The sequence below is a fragment of the Ornithodoros turicata genome, chromosome 7 (genome assembly GCF_037126465.1).
Source record: "Ornithodoros turicata isolate Travis chromosome 7, ASM3712646v1, whole genome shotgun sequence".
Classification (NCBI taxonomy): domain Eukaryota; kingdom Metazoa; phylum Arthropoda; class Arachnida; order Ixodida; family Argasidae; genus Ornithodoros; species Ornithodoros turicata.
Window position 1 is genome coordinate 32,858,396 of NC_088207.1, and position 22,952 is coordinate 32,881,347.

At 47.4% G+C, this 22,952-nt stretch overlaps 1 protein-coding gene across 2 annotated transcripts in view; it reads left to right on the forward strand.

The window, feature by feature from the left end:
- LOC135400877 (ras-related and estrogen-regulated growth inhibitor-like protein) overlaps nucleotides 1–22,490 on the forward strand; it is a 35,970-nt gene extending 13,480 nt beyond the window's left edge. For both annotated transcript variants that reach the window (XM_064632844.1, XM_064632843.1), the window contains exons 2-4: nucleotides 16,856–16,912; nucleotides 20,831–20,907; nucleotides 21,542–22,490. In XM_064632844.1, coding sequence (XP_064488914.1) covers nucleotides 16,856–16,912; nucleotides 20,831–20,907; nucleotides 21,542–22,024 — 617 coding nt within the window. In that variant the 3' untranslated portion in view covers nucleotides 22,025–22,490. The remainder of the gene's footprint in view (nucleotides 1–16,855; nucleotides 16,913–20,830; nucleotides 20,908–21,541) is intronic.
- The last annotated feature ends 462 nt before the right edge of the window (nucleotides 22,491–22,952 follow it).

The window sequence follows — 22,952 nt, forward strand, 5'->3', positions numbered from 1 at the left end:
TTTTATGACCAACCTCCCTGCATAACCTATTTTAAATATCCCGTCCGCTGTAGATGCTTTGCTGGTGTGGCTCACTGCATGCCAGAAACGAGTAACTATGTAATTCCTTTGAAAATGGAGTCTGAAAATAACAGGTACAAACAGATAACAAATTACGGAAGATTTCCTCATTGCGAATAACGCATTGCTAGATGAGAGGACAAATGACGCACAATATACTGGCTAATGCCAGCTGAGACGCCATTTCCCTTTCTTATTACTCCATCACTGGAATCATATAGTCGGGCGTCGTCTGCTAAGGCAACAGTACGTCATAACGAAGACGTCCGTGGCGCCGGTCATGTGGAACAGTTCCAGTGCGACGGAGCCGTCAACAATACTTGCCTTTCTTCCCTGCAGCTCACGACACTTCGCAATGTCTGTGCCCTCGGAAAAATTATCAATGCGCGTCCCTTTTCCTAGGAACTTGTTAGCACATCGCCGGCGGACCGTCATAATAGTTCCACGAATGCCCCCTCATGTGTTTACATGTTCGAGAAATTATCATGAGTCTAATGAATGAAACGCGAGACATTTTCATTAATTGGGACCGGGAGTATAGTAGTGGTCACTCTGTAAACTGCCTACGACGGATGCTGCAAACAAGAAGGGCGTCTCGTGTGCTGTTGACGCGTGAGACGTAAATCTTTTCTTTTTGTTTTCTTGTGCCATCTTGTTTTGAAATCCTTATAGTTCGCCGAGGGAAACAGTGGAAACTTTCCGCGTTCGAAAAGTGGGTCAGGATCCCCCTCCCATCTTTGCTTCATGCAACTGTGTACATATTTCAATCCATAGTCAGCTAATTATGCACAATACTTAAAAGTATGCATGGAGATGAAAAAATGAAGAACGCTCCAGTGACATGCGATTTGCTGCTAGCACACCTGCTGCTGTCGTTGCTTTATTGGTCCTCGTTGAGTTTCGATTAGATAAGGCACTTGTTGAGTCACACTAACACTATCCAACCCCTTCAGCAAAACATTTGCGGCCAGGTTGGTTCGTTTCCCACGCTTGAGTCACACCACCGTGCAGGGGAATTGTGCACCAGATTTATTATACCAAGGTGCCACGCCAAGCGATAGAACGATACGCGATAGAAGTAGAAGAATGATATGATCCTACTGGCAATCCTGCGGAGTGATGTGAAAGATGTATTGTAATACAAAGAGACCCTTTCGCGACGCCAGGGGGCGCCAACGCGCGTCAACTGCATGGATGTGCTCCCCGTAAGTCTTCCGGTTTGCGTCGTTTGTTTGCAAACAGTGGAAGCATCTATAAACTCATATACTACGTGCAGCTAAACAGCTTCTATTTTTCTTATAGTAAGAGAGAGAGAGAGAGAGAGGAAGCTGTCGTCAGATAATGCCTTCGCTGGCTTTCTACTGCCCCCTCTACGGATGTTGCTGGTACCATGCCTAAAAACGCAGTTCCCCGAAACGGCGTGGGCAGCACGTACTACGTCACCACTGTTGCCGAAACGTGTTAGCCTCTAGCAATACTCACACTCAAGTGGAAGTACGCAGAGTCTCTTGGAACATTTTCGCTTTTACTTTTAGAGTGGCTTGGGACAATAGTTTACGGAATATCCAGGGTGTCTCATTTCTCCATTGGAGCGGCACCCCAGCAGCAAACAGGAGCGGAAACACATAAGGAGAGGTGGATAGAATAGCCGGTCACCCGTTTCTTATTCGATCTGTTCCTCATGTCTAGCAGGAAGGCGCTCCGATGAAGAAATACGCCAGTGCCATACAATTCAATACAGAACTTGAAAGACGATAACATTTCGTCCTGCACCTTTCCAAAGCCGCTTCCGCGTGGGTGCGTGGTGCGCCGGAAGATCGAAGCAACGTTCAAGGGCGTCAGTGGTGACGTATATTTTGCTCTTCCGAAGCTACCGCTCAGCTGGCAATTTCGTCACAGTCATCGGATGCTTGGCAAGGGTTTTGACTCTATCTATTCTTGCCAAATAGGTGTCGCCCACAGCAGCATAGCAGCAGACGGTGCTACATGGACAAGGGAGCTCGTACCAGCGACCATATCATACCTCTTCTTCTTCCTCTGCCCCACGTAGAATGGCCATTAGCCACAAAGGGAAAGAAAGGGAGACGCAAACAGTTTTCTTTTTTCCTTCTTGTTTTATAGTTTCCGTTCCTGATGCTCACTCACTCTCTTTTCTGCTGTGGTTCGGCTTTCATTCCTGGTACAGACAAGAAAAAATGGATAAATGGATAAAAAAATGGATGGAAACAAGTGGATAACGCAGATACAGCAGATAACATGGGTAAAGATCAGGGTGTCGGAGCGAACCGAAAACCGAAAAAACCCGCTATTTTAGTGCGAACCGGAACGGAATCGAAACCGTATACGTTTTTTTTTCGCTCAGGAGGGAAACCGAAAAATATATTTAACAGTTTTCGGTCCAAGAAAAAACTTCGCCGGTTTGGACTACCGATCGGCGAATGAAACAGACGTCGTGTGCTCTGAAGTCATGTCATGGATACTATACGAGGGTTACGGATGTCGGTATACTATGACCCTTAGGATCCCATTGTAATGGTTTATCGTTCGCGCACGCACACAGACTTAGAGATACATGTGACTCTCTAGCAATGTGCCGTAGTGTTCGTTTTAATCTGACCCTCCAAACTCTCCTCAACTAAACAGCGATCCAAGGGGCTGCATAACGGCTTCTCTATCGGTAATGTCGCGCAACGCGTCCCTTGTTTGAGAGCAGCTAAGTTGAATACATTTACGTATACGCGAGGGCAAGCCCGTGCGAAGTGGCAACTGTTTTGTGGACAGGACACGAAGAAAATAAAACGGAGCCGTCGAGTGCGTTTGTGAGTGAAGGTGTTCCTCGATTTGCGTCGTACTCGTGCGGTGGTGCTTGCTGGCTAGACAGTATCAACAGACATTCGGATGGGGCGCCATCGCTCCAACCCAGCAAGAAAGTACTTTACGTATGACATCACGACAAACAAGTCCGTTTGTAGCTTCAAGAAAGTAAAAAGCCTATTTGAACAGACAGTAACCTACAGGAACCAGGAGCTACCAATTTCACAGCTGTCTATTAATGTTAAATAATATGTGTGCGGAAAAAACGGGTTTACATTTCGTAACATTGATTTTTTTTTTCTGGGGGTGAATATTCCCAGCAGGAGCGGAACCGGTTAAAACCGGTATGAACCGTTATTTTTTTGCTCCGGAGCAGAACCGGTATCGGATCGTTTATGATGTAACCGGAAGAAAACCGGAACGAAAAACGTTTCGGTTCGACACCCTGGTAAAGATGGTACGAGAATGGAAAGGAAAATCCCCTATTGTCATCCATCGTCAGCCGCTCGCTCTCGTGCCAGTTCCATTCCTTGGTAAACCTAGTAAACCGATGCGTCTTCCGGTCTCATAAGGGGAAAAAGAAACATCCGCACGAATTGGAGAGCTCCTTGCAGGCGGCGATAGGCATACACGCCTTTCGTCTGATCTACTGCAGCAAACGTTCATGTATATCAGGGGATGCCCCTTGATTACTGCGCTGATTATCCCGTAATCTGCGGAGCCCTTTGTATGTGAATTCCAGGACCAGCAGAGTTGGGGACATGGAGTGGATTTCGGAGTTGAAGTTGAACAATATAGAGCACGAGATTATGTAAAAAAGAATGTGATTAAGAAAAAAATCCTCGAGTCTTGCACACTAAAGTGAGGTCGAAAAACAAGTACAGTCCGAATGGTCAAAGGCCCATCGGCCACGGCAGTGACAGGCATATGTGACATTACATTTTCGTGAAGATGTAGCGCATTTGAGAGCCCGTGAACATTGGTTACGAGGTGGCTTTTAAAGGTGTTGCGACACTTGTGACAGGTGTTTCGTACATCATGCACACAATGTGCTGCACAACACAATATTGAGGAAAACATTTCTACGTGTCGGGTATTTGTCTAGATACACAGTAAAAAGCGGTAAACCTTACAGTACAGTCCTTAGAGGGACGAAAGGGGATGAACACGACACACAGCACTGTGAAAAGTAACTGCTTTGAGGCTGTAACACACAGACAGGCGAACACAACAAGTTTCAATGCCTTAGAACGTGAAGAGTCGGAATATGGCAGTCAGCAGCCTTCCCGCCGCAGCCTGGCTTTTTCAACGACTGCCATATTTCCGCTGTACACAACAGTGATTTTCGTAATAATCCGAGCTTTCAGTGCTGCGTGTTGTGTCCGTCCCTTTTCGTCACCACTGTGTACTAGCCGGGTAGAGAAGGAGAAGGCCATTCCAGGGGAAGATCCAGAATTTTTCTGAGGGGGGGGGGGGGGTCCTCCCTTGGAAAGCATGCTACCATACTAGTACCAAGGTCAATTGATACTCTATGGAACGACTGAAATTGAGGGGCGGTCAGGACATCAGGACCCCCCCCCCTAAATCCGCCCCTGGGCCATACCCAAGCGTCTCTTCCGTCCGTCACCCCCCTGCGTGAACCAGGCGGATGAATACGTAATTGGCAGTCGGATAGCTGAGCGAAAGAACGCATTGACACATTGCTCCGCACAAGAATTATGTAAACTGAAACCAATTAATTACTATAAAAAAATCACTACAGTCGTGTCCAACTTAAGAAGGAAAAGAAATCTGGTCCGTCAACTACATAGCGTCCGTAGCGTACTATAACTACGTCCGGTGGTCACAAAGGCTGCGTCTACTAAAAAAGCGCCGACAGCACCGGTATGGGGCTGTGCTAGCGACAGCAGGCGCTGGTTTAGTAGACAAGCTCGCCGGTTTTGCTGAAAATGGCGGCCAACGAGCAGACGAGCTTTGTGACGCCCTCATCTTAGCCTCCAGCCCTCCCTCACGCTTCTACACCAATATATGCCCAAAGGCGACTCCCTTTTATCACGAGGGACGTCTCAGTTCTGTATAATTCGTTGATCCGTCGTATACATTGCAAAACTGCTCCTGTAGAGAAGCAAATGTGTGCAGAACCGAAACCGCGCGAAAAGGGGCGCGGGATGTTTATTTCAGTTAGTACATCGCGGCACATGAAACGTACTTCAATTAGTTCCGTGTACGTACCGTGCTACAGTCTGCAGTTCGAGATAACGAGTCGCAATAGCGCGCAAAGAGAATTACTGCAGCGGCATCAGTCGCAGAGCGCACTTTCTGTTGCAGCGTAGTGCCATGCGGCCATTCTTAACAGCCAATACGGAAGCAGAGCGAGTATGATGGATTACATTCTCTGGCGCAGGGAGAGAGCGTGACCTCTCTGCGTCCAGCTAAAGTGGTCCAGCTACCCCATCTGCGGCGCAGTAATATTTTGAGAGCTGATGGAGTACATTATCTTTTCCTTCTTTAGTTGAACACGGCTCTAAGTGTCAACGCGTTCTTTTTTTTTTTCTGGAATATTTTTCGCTGAAGGTTCGATCAGTAAAAAGAGGTGTTATGATTTTTATTTAATTAATGAGCGTATGAAAATGAGCCACTCACTGCTTAGTTCTTGGCCAATGTCTCGGGGACGCTCACCAAGAAGAAAGCTAAAGCTTGTCAATCTCCACCAGTTTACGAATTATTCATCCCGTGGACCTTCGTGAGGCACCCTGCATAGTATGTCCACGTAGCGAGGGGGGAAGGGGAGATTATTGAGCAGGCTTTCTTTATCCAGGCGGCGCTGCCTATTGTCCCGTTCGCTGTAAAACTTGGAGTGCAGGTCCACGTCAATGTTAATGGAGTCAATGTTAAAGTCAGAGTTCGAGGTAACTCGTTACAAGTAACTCGTTACTGTAACTAAGTTCCTTTTTTTGGTAACTTGTAACTTAACTAGGTACTTTTGCGCCGTGGCAACTTTTAGACGAACTCGTTCCTTTTTCAGGTAACTTTGCCAAGGTAAGTTAAGTTAAGTTCCAAGTTACTTTTAACTCGCTTTTCACTCACGTCCACATATTTTCTTGCTTTCTCTCCGGTTCCTTCATGGTATTTTGCCATAAAACGTGATATTCAATCAATGACAGTACTTTATTCAGGAAGTAAGAACCGCTGCCATTGAAATGAAGCTGACCCATTGTGCGCCCACACGGAGTAAGATGCTAGCGTTCGAATAGACCTTTACCAGAGAAACGTCATCATGACATTGGTAGACAGACTGAAACCGAAACAAATCGAAGTACGTAACTTGGAAGTAACTCGTTCTTTCTTTTAAGTAACTCACTAACTGCGAGTTACATTTCAGGCTGAAGAACTTCGTTATTAACTTAGTTACATTTTGCACACGGTAACTTAACTTGTAACGAGTTCGTTTTGACGGGTAACTTCTCAATCTATGGTTAAAGTTACCGTTTTGCCTAATTTCGTCGGGACTGATGCTAGTAATGCAACCCTCAAGGACATGCTGCTTTGAATGACATAGAATGCACTGAGATTCCCTTACAGTTGCCGTTAAAGACGCTGCAGACGCTGGAATTGAAGACCCACGCTTGAAACCACTGCGGTCGTCCTGGATTTTCAAGCGAAAGCCGTAGTTTTTGACTGATGTGTCCCGTGGAAGTCGCTCACGATATTTAATTTCCTTCTCCAGAAATTGAAGAAGACTTCACAAATTTTCGGGCGTTGCGGAATCATCCACGCTGTTGACTCCACTGGTTCCGGAGGCGTCCGCAGGGGCAGCCGTGGTGGCATCCCTTCCCTCCATTCGATAGTACTCCAACTCGAGCTCATGTGGCACCTTACGCACGATAGCTCTGTGAACAGGTATTTCATACTGGGTCTGTGGAACCCCTAAGGCTTGCGAATTCCGTACCTGGGCAGTGACAGCTTCGTGCAGTGATCGTAAACCTTTGACGTCTTGCATAGACGTTACTGGCTTCAGGTCAAACAAAGAGTCGAGGTGATCATTGACAAGAAGCTCGCTCCACCCAAATCGTGACTTCAAGACGTCAACCGCTGCCGTATAATTCTGATCGATGATACTCAACCCTTCGATTGCTCTAGCCGCCGGTCCACTTAGAAGGGATACCAGGTATTTCATCTTGCTGACGTTTGAGAGCCGAGTATTGTCATGTATGCTGGCGCGGAATTGATCCCAAAAACTCTGCCACTTGGACAGCTCACCACTGAAAGTGTCAATGCGCAGCTTCGGCAAGGTGATGCCATCCCCTGTACTAACCAAATGGGGAGCGCGGTGTGATGACGAGTGAGGGCCGTCCCTACTCTCAGCCGGTGTCGAAATGGACGACGACGCTGACAACAGCGTACGAACCAGTACTGTATTCGTCGTGATTGCTTCCACCGATCACAGGCTGCGCAGTCTTCTTCCAGCACATCTTCATCGATGAGAGTATGAATTCCCTCATCTAGCTGCGCCAACGCCCCCGCCTTTGCTTCCAAAAAGGTGAGCTTAGCTGCCAACTGATCCCTCGGTAACGGTGTCGCTGCCGAGAGGGACGTCAGGTCCGATATAATTCGCGTCACCGTCGTTCTGGTCGCGGTACGCTGTTTCTTCAAGCGCTCCAAGTTCTCCATGAGGGGTCAGAATGCTGCCCAAAAAACCCGCTCGTGCTCCGCGGAACGGGGTTCCCGGGTTTCGGCACCAAATTGTGGAGACAAGAAGAGAAGACGTCCAGTCAGGGCAACGATCTAACTGTTTATTGCTACAAGATGTCGAAAGTACAAAAAACGAGAACGAGGTCACGAGACCCGGGTCATGAAGTCCGTGAACATGAAACACCATATCTTTCTTCACAACCGTACTTTACATTTATCGGGCACAACTTGGGGCGAAGATGAGTAAGAACCTTTGTAAGTTTGCACGCGTTTCTAACATGCCAGTGCAACCGGTCCCTTTTAGGGAACGTCCAACCTCTACCTTTGGCTCTCACACCGACAAAAAAGAAGACCCAGTTAATCCACTCATCAAGCGACGCCAATGGACCTTTTTTCACGAGGGTCTATGCGCATGCGCATGACCTTGAGGCACCGGAGAGGGTTCTCTCCGTCTTCACTAGATGGCGCAGTATGGGGACGACAGAAGTGGGAACCAATGGTGAGACCGTACGAAGGCCGCAATCTCGTCGGTCCCACTCCGGACGAGTTTCGGTCCTTTGTGCTACACACGCGGATTTGTTCTGGCGTGCGCCGAGCGTGGTTCGCTGGAGAACCGCTAGGATACGACGCGTATGTGAAAAAGGTCCATAAGCATCGGAAGACACCTGGATAGACGCGACCTACGACCGTGTCATAATGAGCAACTCCTATGCAAAGTCCCGTGCGCACGAACAACGTCACCTAGATGCGGAAGACCTGCTTATTGCCTCTTCTCCCTCCTTCGCTACATCGACACATAAAGTCAGAATTCGTCTGCTACCGCGATTCGCCCTTCTGCGAAATTCGTGAATGATTGCAGATGACTTCGCAAATTTGTACCTGTAGACTAAAAGTGCAACACTCCTTCCAGAAAATCAGTCTTGAGAAAAATATGGGACCATGTTGCGCTTTATTTTGTTTTCCCAATTAATGCGGGGGACGTTTACTACTCGCAGACGACAGATGCTGCCCATGAAACTGACGATGGCTCGTCTTCATGGCTACGACCGCTGAAAGCACGTTCGTGATTGGCTACGGCCGTTGAAAACACGATCCTAGTTGGCTGACTCTTAGTTGTTACGTCACGTCGACGAGTAAGCAGGCTTTCTGTATCTATTGGTGTTGGCACGGTCCGCTAGGGGCGCCATGCACTGGCCCGCAGGATCTTCATCGTGATTGGACAGTGGAAATTCGATTTTTGACGTGCAGGAGCGGACACACAGCGGCGGGAGACGACAACAATAGTACGCATGGAATGGTGATGATTACGGACCACTTTCACAAGAACTAATGTCTCATGGGACGTGCACTGATCGCGAAAAGAATTCTAGGGTAAGCTCGAGTACAAGAAATTATAGCATTCGAATAATAAACAAGCGGATGGCTAGCGCCACCGCTATAGCTCCCAAGTCGCGGCGATGGGAAAGAGGTGACATGGTCGCTATAAATCTGCCAGTAGGCCGTGGACGTAACTTGTGAACCGGCAGTCATCACCCACTTGGTGCGCTGTCTAACATCTCTTTCCAGTGTCGTTAGCAGAACACAACGCCTTGAGTAACGTGCGACACTTGCCGTCAAGCTCCCCCACGTGGACGGGGAGAAATAGATTGGCGCCACAGGAGCAGCCTCGTTGGCCAGGGACGTTGCCAAGGGACGCTTTCCAAAATACAAAGCCTTGTTTCGCGGTCCCGCATTCCAGAAAATCCGATTCCTGCCCGTGGGGTCCCAACTTGAAAGTGCAACGACGAAATGGGTGACGAATGATGGGCCCTCGCCGGGAGCAGACGCAGGTGAATAACAAAACGTTATGCAACTACCAGGCAACTGACCAGGGGCACAAAAAAAAAAAAAAAAAAAAACAAGAAAAAGAAATAGCAAGAGTATGCTTTAGTGTGTGTGTGTGTGAGGAGTGAACATCCGCGGAGTTGCTCCAAAAATGCGGCTGTTTTCTTTTGGAAAAAGGAATGCGCGTGCACGGTTATGTTTGCCTCAGGAGCAAAAGCCTCCGAATTACTTTCCCCGGTGCCTGTGGACGGCAGACAGTTACGTCACCACTTGCGTGACAGATGGTCTGTTCGAAAGAGGCTATTCGCGGCACAAAATCACAATCGAAAATGTGTAAGCTAAACAAACCCTATAATTGCACACATACATGTTTGGTATTCTTTCTTTTCACGATATGTATGTTTCTCGGAAATATGTATTTCAGAAAAGATGCGAAGGAAATGTTGACGCGAAATTACGTGCAATGGGAATATTTCTAGATTGGAGTAAAGCGTGTGATCTCATTAACTATGAACACCTTCTTGGGATGCTCGACGAGTATACGGGGTGTCCCAGCTAAATGCCAATGGATTTTTAAAATATATTTATATCACTTTTTCCGAGATGAAATCAATTGCAATATAGCATATGGTGAAGGGCACTCCTTAGGAGGGCACCAGCAAACTCGTAAGGCAATGTCCTAATTAACTTTTAATAATCAACTTTTTGATTATAAAAGCTACGAGGTTGTCCCAATGAGAACATCTGGTCCCTTCAGTCCCCTGGTACCGCTGCCGTTTTCAGAACAAAAACGTGATGAGGGCAAGCTTACGCTTGTCCCATCCTACAGTTGGCAATACAAAATCCGTTCGATAGATTGTCCGTAAGAAAATCGTGAAGGAACACCATTTTTACTTTATTTTGTTCATTGCACATCTTCGGAGACGCGTCTTTCCTTCACCTCCAGTGTGAGAGGGTGAAAGAGCACACTATCGCCTCTCGCGTCCTAGAAAAAGAAGAAAAGAAAATAGGAAATGCAACCCAAGATAAGGGCAGTTCAGATAGCGTCACCCGATACATTTGTTTTTGTTTTGTTTCCGCAAGCTAAAGCTCATCTTCGACGCATGAGGCGGCACTGTGCTCCTTCACCCTCTCACATTGGGAGTGAAGGGAAGACGCGTCTCTCGGGGTGCGCAATGAACAAAATAAAAAAAAAGTGGTGTTCCTTCACGAAATTTTGCGGACGATCTATCGGATGGATTTTTGTTCTGAAAACGGCTAAGGTATCACGTGACCGAAGGGGCCAGATGTTCTCATTGGGACAACTTCGTAGCTTTTATAATTAAGAAGTTAATTATTAAGTTGAGTTAAGTTTTAAAAAATCTGTTCGGAGTTAGATGGGAGACACTGTATATGGGATACGAGGTATTCCCTAGAGCTTATAGAAAGTAACCGAATTCACTGTGCCTCTGCTGCGTATACGACCATATTTCTGGGACTCTTTTCAACACACATAAACCATCTCTCCGATTACTTGACGAAGGGCAGTGGTTTACCCAGAATTTCGTCATTGGGGGGTGTTGGGCTCCGCAAGGAGGTGTATTTACATGCTTGTGACAAAATATTGCGCAATCTCACAAAATTTTAGGGGTCTTCAGATTTTTTGGGGGTGTTAGGGGGTGTAGGGGAGTCTGGATAAATCACTGACGGAGGGAACTGCGCCTTGGGACGGCTGTCAGCGCAAGTGGCGAAAGTTGCGGCCGCGCTGCCATCGCAAACGACAGTGCGCGTCCTGGTCGCGGGCATGCTTTGCAAAGCGTGTCGTCTGCGTTTCAACAATTTTGCGGGTTGAGATTTTTGTAAGTACAGACGGGAAGTGGACAACCGGATGTCATGTTGAGACCGGAAGTGGATACCCGGAAGTCAAGTATGGACCGGAAAAGGCGCTTAATGCAAACGGATTTCGCATTTGCCGCAAAAATCGACACTAAATTTTTATCAAATGTGCTTCGTGCGATCTCGGCCTTATCCCGAAGTATACCAAGTAAGGCACGAATTTTAGCATCCATAATTGGCGAAATTTAGTGGCAGCGGATATAGGGGAAGGTGGGGCAAGATGAGACAGACATTTGCAATTGAATATGAAATTTTTATTTCTCGTGCTTAAAAAAAAAAACTATCCATAGGCACATTCTCAGAGGTTTGGAGCTTCTAGTCTGTAAATCAGAACGGACGTAACCGGTTCTAAAATAAACACAGAACAAGAAATTCAAAAATGCACATTGTATCATCTTGCCCCAACCCTCGGGGCAAGATGAGACACGCCGTGGTAATGTGTGATGATACAAATTAGTTTTTGCAATTTAAGCACCTACACAGCCCCCTTGAGCCCTCCGCCTACATGATGTGCGATATAACCCCACAGAACCCAGTGCTATTTCCCTCCACCGTCCTTTGCAAACAAGGCACCGCCAGTCTGATGTGTCGCTGATCGCTCGCTTTTGAGCGCACTTCTGCTTTGCTGGAAATATCCTACGACACGAGAAAATTTGCTGGAAAATCCTAGGCAATATGCAAAAAAGGAATCTCTGAGGAACAAGCATAACGCTACCTAATAGTTGAGTGATCAGTTTCTAATTCTAAGTTACATTAAATTTAAATTACAATAAGTTGTCGCTCTTTGCCCCATCGATACCATCGGATGCATTAATTTTTCAGTTAAACACCGGATAACCAAGAGTGCCCATATTTTGCATATATATACCCATGAAGAAGACCGAGAGACACGGACACAGAAGACGACACACGTAGGTTCTCAGTGTCTCTTCTGTGTCCGTGTCTCTCGGTCTTCTTCATGGATCTATACCAGCTAGCCTGCACCCTTTCCCTTGTTTCTTTTGCATATATATAGATGAATGAATAAAGAAATAGGATGTGGACTTACATTCACAGAATAAACCTGCGACACGCTGCTGCACAGCTGACAAGAAAGGGGACTACAGAAAATCGGGCCTTTTTTGCGGATCTTTACATTCCAGGCAGAAGTAACCGATTTTTTTTTCTCTCTTCAACGCAAATACCAATCCGGACAATTCCCACGTGCAATAAAGCGGACATGCAGAGCCACCTATGAGTAAAGTTTCAAGCGCATGGGGCAACGCGTGTCTGGACAGGCGGCGTCGAGCAAAAAATGTCGCATCTTGCCCTGTGTCTCATCTTGCCCTACCTTACCCTATGTACCACGCCCAATTGAGGTCGCGAAATGAAACGGTTGTACAGTAGTATTTCAAAATCTCCAAACCGCTCCCCCCCTGGGACGATTGTGTGAATATTGATGTCAACACAAAACAGAAAGGAAACGCATTAGTCCCTTTTGCTCCCATTCAAACGCGACAAGATGCCCAGACGGCAAGCCCCAAGGCCGTTAACAGCCGCACACGCGCTGTGGATGGCGTGTAGCCAGCAAAGAAAGAAATCGAGACGGGCGAACTCTAATTCCAAGTTCCATTGTTGTCGCTTTTGGCTGACGAAGTTAAACCTCCTCTGCAGCCAAACTACATTGCATCTTGCGTCAAGGAACCATTACGACACTGGAATTGTAACACAGGGAGCCCGTCGAGCATGACGAGCGCTTTATTCAGCGGTGACGTCGTGCTTGTGCAGCGCTTTCCCACTTTCAAATCGTCTAAAATATCTGCTTTGCGTGTACGTAAGATTTTCCATGATATCATTGAATTTTATTTATCCATATATCTTTGCGTATTTTTTATTCGATCTACGTACGTTACGTGATTTAAAAGTTCATACCGGCAGCCATCTGCTACGAAGAAGCGGGCCAATCACCTCTGCCAGCAACTACTTCTGCAACTCTGAGTCTTCCCAACATGCCTCTCTCCGTGCAGATGGCGTTGATAAAAGTGGGCGCAAAATCCGTCGTTTTGGTCTGTCACAAGTGATATCCGTTTCAATCCAATCAATCCAGTGTCTCCAAAAATGGTGGTACCGAGTAAATAGGGGCGAGGTATAAGTACTGGATGGCCTGCACTAATAGGGAACTGTATTTCGACCTGTGATTGACTAAATACCTCAAAAAGTGGATGGAGCCTCAGGTATATGCACGTCTCATGCACGACCGGAGCCCCTTTTAATACACGGCACTGCATGGAACTAGAGCATGCGCATAGCGCCAGCTATCGTATAACATGTCAACCAGTCACGGAACGTTGGATCCAATGCTCCCTGAGACGTTGATACGTTTCACACTTGGTGGCGCTATACGCATGTTCAATGGTCATCGGTTCCAATGATCATTGACAACTGCCCGTGTGACAAAGGTATAACATTACAAACGAAAAGAGTGTCCCGATACTGCCGCGTACGGCTGCGAGTGCGACCTGTATACACCCAATCCTTTCAACGCACTGGACTCCTGTAGACGCCAAACAATTGACCTTAATCACTTCTCGACGCCCAAGAATAACGTTTCCATTAAACGGCCTCACACCTTGCCAAAACCGCGAGACGTTTTAGATTGTACAGGTATAACGGGCGCGACAGTTCTTGTGGCATTCCAACATGGACCAAAAGAAACGAGCGCGGACGCCGCCGTGATGTGTTGGCCTACATCCGTCTTCACGCGTAGACGTTCTCTGTCACAGAAGCGTCAAACCGAAAAAGAGACCGTCCCTGGTGTGCTTTCCGGAGACGTTTGAAGCAGTTATGAATTCTTCTTTTGAATTCCCGAAACAGAGCGGATATGAGGTGCTTCAGCCCTGGCGCTTCGGTCTGCCACTTGACTTTGTGCAATGCCGGATCGTATAGTGGAGGTCTGCTGAATGGAATAGGGAAAATGATTATGGCTACCCGGCTTGTTCCATCCCAATATTGCGATCCCAATGAAGGCTTCTGAGGGATGGTTGGCATCGGTAGTTCCGTGGGACTGCCTGCTTAGCACTTATAGTTGGTCCTGCTCTTCGTTTTTAGGGCGAGGGCAGTACTATTTTTGAAATGTGATGTGGGCAAGCTTTCGCTTGTCCCATCCTACAGTTGGCAATACGATCTCCATAGGTATACCTCTCCTGCTTGATGACAATACAACATTTGCTAAATTCCTCCAAACGTAGCATAGCGAGGTATTTTTGTACGTAGAAGGGCCCAAAAGTGTATATGTTGTTAGCATATCATAAGTGCATTTTGTTTGTATGTTTTCGGTTGGTGTGTAGTTTGCATGTTCGTGCATAATATCCTGATGACGACGCCGCTACAATAGGGGACCAGTGACCCCGTCAGGCCACGAACAGTGGCTTTTTCGTCATTGGTCCCTATCACTTTGTGGCAAATAAAATAATAGTAATAAAAAATTTTAAAAATGCTCGGTATGTCACGCGTTACTTGTAGTAAATGGCGTGCATCTTGCATTGTTATCAATCTCGCCGTCACCTAGCTTGGACGTCCCGCCTCTACGCCTCTAATTCAAAATACCCAAAACAACGTGGGGTCTTGGGCACCACTGAACGCATGAAGCGAGAGTTCGGCGAAGGCCGCCTGAAAATCGGCCAGTCTCCATTTCAGGTTAAGGCCAAGTACCGAAACGTGTCTGTCAGAACAGCGCCAAGACATTCTGCCCATGAGACAAGCTAGAGTTATGTGCCAGCTGTGCCCGCCACGCAGCAGCTCAAATTAAACTGTCAAGAGGAAGACACTGAGACTTTGAGTGTGCCACATGCTACCACCACTTACTGGTCCTTCATCCTATAGTACTACTTATTGGACGCACATACCACCTCTAGTGGTGTGTGCGCGTGTGACGGTTTGATTTCGGAAGTATTAAAGAGGCACTAAAATGCAAAAACAAGTTCACTTCAAATTACGTTACACGCGACGTTAATTTCGGCCTTGTTATCATAATTCAAAACTTTGATTCCTTTACGGAGCTACAATCGAAACTATACCGGATTCTTTCTTGCTTCGGCGCTAAGCAGTGAACTTCGTTTCAGCTCGTGCATCGGTGCTTTTAAGTCTAAGTCCATGCTGCGCGTGCACGCGCGTGCCACGTCATGGAGCAGTCCCGGTGAAAAACAGTGCGCGTTGCGAAGCGGACTGGCGTCGCTGCCCGAAGGACGTGAAGATAAACCTTGTCAGCGGAACATTCGCGAGAACTGTTGTGGGCTATAATTTCGTGAATCGGCATTGAAAAATACTGCAGTGCGCATCATGCCGCGCATATACGGATCACTACGATCGGACCCGTTCCAAATCCACATGCCCACGATAGGTATTCGCGCGCTTCTCCTGCTGTCTCATTGGATGCCGCCAATCTTTGCCTCCTGGGGATCCCATTCGTTGCCTCCAAAGACGGCTCTGTTTTTATTGCGTTTTTCTTCTAAACGATAGCGCTGTGTGAACTAATTTTACTTGCATTATACTAAATGAAACGCGGAACTTTCATTTCAGAGCAGGTTCTTTTGCATTTTAATGCCCCTTTAAAGCTATGGGGAAACTAGCTCGTGCGGTACGCTATGGGCATGCGTTGACTGGAACTATACAACGGCAACCGTTCTAAGCGGGCTTGATTTTTAAAGTAGCATACGGCCTTGCAGAGCGTACGTGCGTAATGGGTCTTTCGTAGGTATATATTCTGACTTTTGCTGTGTTTACAAGGAAAACAATCCGGGCAGAAAATGGTTGCAGTGTGGAGGAGGTAAACATTGCTTCTAGCACCGTGTGCCGGAGCTTTCCGGCGCACGTTACAGAACCCCAGGTGGTCGAAATTATCAGCAGTGATACCCTGCGTCACGTGCAGTATGTTGCCACACAAAAATAGGCTGTCTCACCTTACGTGTAAATGTACTCCCAATTACTGAGGGAAGCAAAGCCGGGTGCCATGCGTAATTGCTTTTTTTCGTTTATTGAAGCTCAAGTGTGCGCTGGCTATATTTTTGGCGGCCAAGCCACGTGAGAATACAAGGACGTTTATGCAACTGGCTCCGAAAGTCACTTAGGACTTTATTTTGCTTCGTGAACACTACATACTGCTTCCCTGGGCAAGAGAAGGCATAGCAATGTCAAAGCACAGTTTCATTCGTGAAAACGATATATATATAGGCGCCCTGTTTTCCTGACCAATACCAATACTAAATGTGGCATCGGTGGACGCTGTAGGCAAATGTAGCGAAGAGTATTGTAAAAACGGGCAATTATTGTTATGTACACACTCAGTGCACAGAGCTGGCATGTACTGCACTGATAATGCGCTCAAAATTCCGATAAACGGTGCCTTTTGAGGATTTGCAATCTAGGAATGCCGGTCACCTTTCAGAGTGTCATCGTACCGTTTGCCAACGAGCTAGCAATCACGGGGTATTGTTGAAGTAATGAAAAACGCCTTCTGTAGGTTCAAATTATCCATATTCTCCATATTTTTCTTTAATGTCCAATTCCAATTCCAGGCTATAAAGTATGACGCTCCCTTCTTTTATCTTTGCAGCTGTCATAGTACGGTTCTTGACGAAGAGGTTCATCGGCGAGTACAAGTCTAACTCCGGTAAGTAATGCTGGCGAGTTGCATTGCCAACTGTAGGATGGGAAAAGCGCATGATTGCCCACATAAGGTTTCAAAAATGGTACTGAATACGAGTTATTGAATACGACTGTACGAAAGTAGTACTGAATACGAGTTAATAGTATCAGCTACTGTGAATTATGAGAGCAGAGTCACCTTCGTTCCTCGGGTCGGGTGCCGCACGAATAGACAGACACGGGAACCGTAGTACTTTTCCGCTGTAACTGCGTAAGGTGATACGGTGGCACGTAAGGTGATACGTGATATGATACGATTTTGTAGTGGCGTCGCAGCTCATTGTGATAAATGCGCAAAACCCAAGTCAAACGAAAGAAACTGTGCAGAGAATGAGAGTTGAACGCAAAGATAAAGGATTTGTGACGGCGCTGCTATATCAAGGCGCAAGACACAAACATTGCAGGTCTTCAGTCGTAAACATCCTCTAATCAAGCACGAAAGCAAAAGAACGCAAACAAACACTGACAGGAGAGTAACCGCCTTCACCTCATCATCGACATCGGCTTTTGAAAGCAACTGTGTCGACCGAATTTTTCCGCACGCATAAACAGTGCGGTAGCGACGGCAACCTTGTTTGCATAACCTACTGAACACGCGTTCCTGGTCGCAACAGCGATATGACTTTGACACTGGCGACCTAGATCGGACCTGTCTGGGGGAAAGCCGGGTGACAGCTCCTGTTTTTCGTTGCCCCGGAATTGCGACACTTTGGGAGGCAGAATAACTCGTCTGCGCCTGAAACTAAATGAAACAAAACCCTGCGACCTTGCATGCAAAGCTACGCGGTGCTGAAGCTCTCGTTTCTTCATAACAATTTTCCTTTTGTGTGCGTGCGTGTGATCAGGAGATTTTTTAAGTGGTCGCGTCGGTTCCCCCGTGACTGTATGTGTTAAAAGGAATATGAAACGATTTTTTCTCGTTTTTGTTCGATAGAAGAGATGTTCCTGAACACACAACCGAAGTTATACTGTCGGAAAAGCGAACGCTTTGTTTTTTTTTTTGTTTTTTTTTACCTTGCCACCGCTGTACGCCGTCACGTTACCATTGACGTCACCGCGCACCGAAAAGGACGCCAATGATTGGTCTGTGTCCCTATGTCCGAGCCGTGCGCAATCTCAGCGTATGTAGGCAGCGGGAACACGCGCCTAGCGTGATAGCGTAGAACTCGCGGAATGAAAGATGTCGTTCATGATTTATGATCGATAGGAAGAATAGCTTCTGTGAAGAAAGACGACTTGCAACCGCGATGCGAGATATGTTGGCACCGGCTCAGTTTTCTTCCGCCATCTTGATCCCCATCGATGATCATTAAAGATCCAGCAGTCAACCCTCACGGACGTCTCTCTCTTTTTGATACATTTGGTGCCGAAACCCGGGGTCTCCGGCAGACTACTGGTCAAGAAATACTGGCGAGACCTACAGGGACGAACTGCCTTCCCGTAACGTATCGATGGACGAAACAGACCGCTTGAAGAAAAAACGCGCAACCAGTCGCTCTACAGTGACCCGTACCATCTCGGAGCTCACGTCGCTTCTCACACAGACGCCGTTACCAGCTGGGCAGTTGAAAGAGAAGCTTGCATTCCTGGAGCAGAAAGCTGCGGCACTGGAACAACTCGATGAGCAAGTGCAGAACGTCGTGGACCCGGACCTTTTGGAGGCCGAGTGTGAGGCGTGCGACCGCTATCTTGAGTCAATAACTACCACCACCGTCCGTGCACCCCTCTCCGCGACGAAGAACTGTGTGTTCGCACACTCGGCAACATTACCTACGCACAAAGCAGTTACCGTTCCGTCAGAGTTGTACTACGCAGCCAGTTCACTCCCTGTTGTGTCAGCATAGACGCAGTTGAATTTGGTCAGATCTGCCCGGACACTTTGCCAGTCCTTTCCCCTGATATGACTCAGCACTTGAAGGACACGGGTTTGCTCCAGTTTGCTGATGAACCGTCGTACAGCCCCACAGAGATATCTCTACTCATTGGGTCGAATTATTGCTGGCAGATCGTCACGGGGAACACTGTTACATTTTCTGAACGTCTCGTGGCCGCTGAGACACTCTTCGGGTGGACGATTCAGGGTGACAGTTATGCTATCCACGAAACATCGCAGTCATGCATATCGGGGTCCAAGCAGAGGAGAGGCGCGATAACATCGATTCCCAGCTGCAAACATTTTGGGAGCTGGAGCATCTCGGCATCACGGACCACAATGAGAAATGCTGTAGGGACGATCATCCTGTCTTCCAAGGATTGAGATAAACTACTAAGCTGGTTGACGGCCGGTTGTCGTCCGCCCTTCCTGGGATACTCAGAAGCGCGACGCATTAGCCGGCAACAAAACGTTGGCATCTCAGCGATTGAAGTTTACGACGAAGAAATTGCTTTCAGACCCTGCACTGATGCAGGAGTATGACGACACGACACGGCAATACCTCACATATGATCACTCCCAAAGTATTTGGGAGTTTGAGACTACTCCCAAAGCGAACGAGCCGTTGCCACCGGTAGACACTTGGAGATTGACGCGAGTTCCCTTTGGCGCAGCGTCTAGCCCGTTTCTGCTGGCTGCGACTACCAGGCATCATTTACTGTCCCAGGACCCTCGGTACCCTCATACTGCTCCCTTGCTTGCCAGCCACTTCTATGTGGATGACTTTGTTGTGGGAGTCGACACTCTCGAGGAAGCGAAGACTCTCTACCGTGAATCTAGAGACATTTTTTCCAAAAGCAGGCACGAAGCTGGTCAAATGGGTCAGTAACGACATCACGATGCGCAGCGCATTCGAGGTTGAAGTCACGGCCACTCCAGCCTCTACGCCCTTGAAAAAGGTCCTTGGACATAGACGCGGACGAGCTTCGGTACTCGCTGAAGTCTCTGCCCGAGTTTTTGGATAGCCCGCCCGACACAAAGCGCTATGTGCTTCAGGCCGTATCACGAGTATATGACCCCGGGGGTCGAACCGTCAGCAGACCTATTCAGCTCCTATACCGATTGGAGGCGAACCAAGCTTGACTCTGCCGCCACCATGCGTCCGTCTTCCAGCTCTATTCGCGCGGGGGAGTGTGAAGAAAGACGACTTGCGATGCGAGATACGTTGGCATGGCTCAGTTATCTTCGAGATCCCCATCGAGGATCATTAAAGATCCAGCAGTCAACCCTCACGGACGTCTCTCTCTTTTTGATACAGCCTCTTTATTAAAAAAAAAAAGCCTCTGTAAAAAAAGTTCTACCTCTTCTCACCTCCTCAAGTGGCACGGTAACGCGTAGGGGCCTCTTAGTGGTATCCTCAAACGATCTCCCTATCCCCAAGGAGAGGCCACCCCGTATTGCCGCGCTCCTTGAGAAGGAGAGAAGTGGAAAAGCGTAAATTACCGTTTCGCGCATACATCACGAACGCCGCAACAGATGAGCCCCGTTACTTGTGTATTGTTATCTAAGTAACGGCATTTTTCATTCCGCGGGAATTGTTTTTCGCTTCAGTGACCCCTTAACTGTACGCCTGACTTCTCGCAACTCATACAAAGCAAGCGTGTAGCAGTTAAGAAGAAAGAGGAGGAACGCGAGAGGAAGGAGGAACGTGGAGAATTTCCGACACACGGGTTGCTCGACAGCAACAACCAGTTTCGTCGAAAAAAAGAAACGAAAGAAACAGCGAAAAAGAAAGAAAAACAAACATGTTAGAAACGCGTAGTATTTTGGAAATTTCATAGTCCTTTTAAGCGAAAATGGACAGGCGTAGCTACATGGTCGGTCTAAAGTGAATTTACAGAGTGTGTTCACATGGCGTGTCGAAAGTTCTATCTAAAACTTCTTCTCAGAAAGTATAGTTTAGCAGATGTACAAAGGACAGATACGAATCACCCTTTCCATGTTTTGCAGATTGGCTTTACAAACAGTCCGTCGCATGTGATGACGTCAAGACCAACATCGAAATTTTAGATATCTCCAGATGGACCGTAAGTATTATATTTGTTAGCTCTACTTTTAGGAATATCTCGTTTGCATTGAAAAGTACTGACCATTCCGCCACCAGAGGTGTGGTCAGAAGAGGAATTAAAGGGACCATGCGGAGATTCTCGAAAATTCTGAGTTCACGGCGGAGAATGTCCCTCAAGAATGACTTTTATCTGAAACATATATGCGACAACCTATTTCGCCATATAGTATTCCAAGCAGACGCAGCTCGCACGCAGAAATAACCCCAGCGTTCACATACGTGACACGCCCCGTACAAGCGGCATGACGTCACACTTTCATCATTTGCTCATTCCAAGCCAGTCCGCCAATGGGGAAGGTCACCTGCCTCTGACGTCACATGTAGCTTGTACATCGCGCCGGCAGCGGTATAGAGTCGCAGCAGTCGCCCTCTTGCTCGTGGGTTTTAGTTAATATCTCTATTTCTTCTTACCAATGTTCGTTTCATTCTCCGCATACTGAATGCATTACGACCCAATGAAGAAATTTTCGCACTTTTGTTCCCCTTTAAAGCCTGTTTGCAGAGGCTATGAGGATCTCTTACTGGTCCCTTTAATTGTGACTACTTCTTTTCTGTCAAGCGTTCCTCAGTTCTGGATTTTGATCTCTTTCAAGGACGACGGCTGTCCACCGAAGGACCAGATGCGCTGGGCAGACGCCTTTGTAGTCATCTACAGCATCTGCGACAAGACAAGCTTCCAGCAGGCGTCAGATTACGCTGCGGCTATTCGGCGCCTGCACACACCTTCCTACGTGCCCATACTCTTGCTGGGGAACAAGCTGGACCTGGAACACTGTCGGCAAGTGTCCGTCGAGGAGGCCCAGGAGCTGTGCACGCAATACAGCTGCCAATTCTACGAAGTGTCGGCGGCCGATAATTGTGACGGCGTCGAACTAGCCTTCCACAACTTCCTGCGCGAGGCACGGACTCTGTACTTTCACAGAAGCCTACCAAGGACCCGTAAACTTAGCATCGTCGCTGTGTCCAAAGTATTCGGTGCCATGTTCGGTAACAGGGCCAAAGTCCAGGCAGCACAAGAACAACAGCTGCCAGACAACAACCAGAAGACCAAAAAGAGACCTTCCTTGTCCCTCTAAAATGTGACTGTGTGACGAGGTGAATGACTAGTCATCGAAGACTGTGATATACGCATGCATGTCTGTTGTCGTCACCGAGACAGCGCAAACCTCGGCTCAGAACTGTGAAAAACTAAAGTGACATTGAGTATTGCCTCGCGTTGCCGGGTGTTGTGTCGAAACAAAGGATAGTACATCCTGTGCCAATTCCATCCAATGTCGCGAACTGGGCTCTCCTGCTTTGGATCATTGCAGACTGCATTTACGAATCCCACCCACCCAGTGCATGTTATAGCGAGAAGCATTGTGTAATTTCATTGTCATCCTCATGTGTGAGCTGCCTACTCAGTGTTGCAGAGGAGGCGATGTAAATGCAAACTCCGCCCTTGTTCTGCAAATGAAACAAGTTCTTTCACGAAAAGAAAGACGTGAAAATACAGAATATATGTCTGGACATCACAGCAAATACATTTTCATGTTGGTCCGATCCCGTGCGTGTGTGTGCATTTATGATTTTAGCACGGGTGAAGAGCATGGCTAAACTCACCCGAGGGCCGAGACACCCGTTTTTTTGTTTCTTGTCTTTTTTGTTTCTGAAGTTTTCAAGCGAGATATGTTGACAAAGCGGGGACGTCTGGATCCTCTGTTAACTAGATTCCACGCGAAATACAGTCTTATTGCGAGAGTGGCACAATTATGAACTATAGCGTTTGTTTCTATAAATGATATGTTGTAAACACAAGTTTCTCAGATGGGTCACCCTCGACTGCCATACACTTGTCCCATCGCCCTGGATGCTTCTTGATTCCATTCTCAAAGAAGTTTTTTTTGCCGCCTGTCAAGCACAATTCTGGCGACCTCAGCGAAACTGTTTGCTCCTAATGTTTAGTGCTTCAAATAAGTGGACAGGGGACTGCCACATCATGGCTGAACAGTGGATGAGACAGAA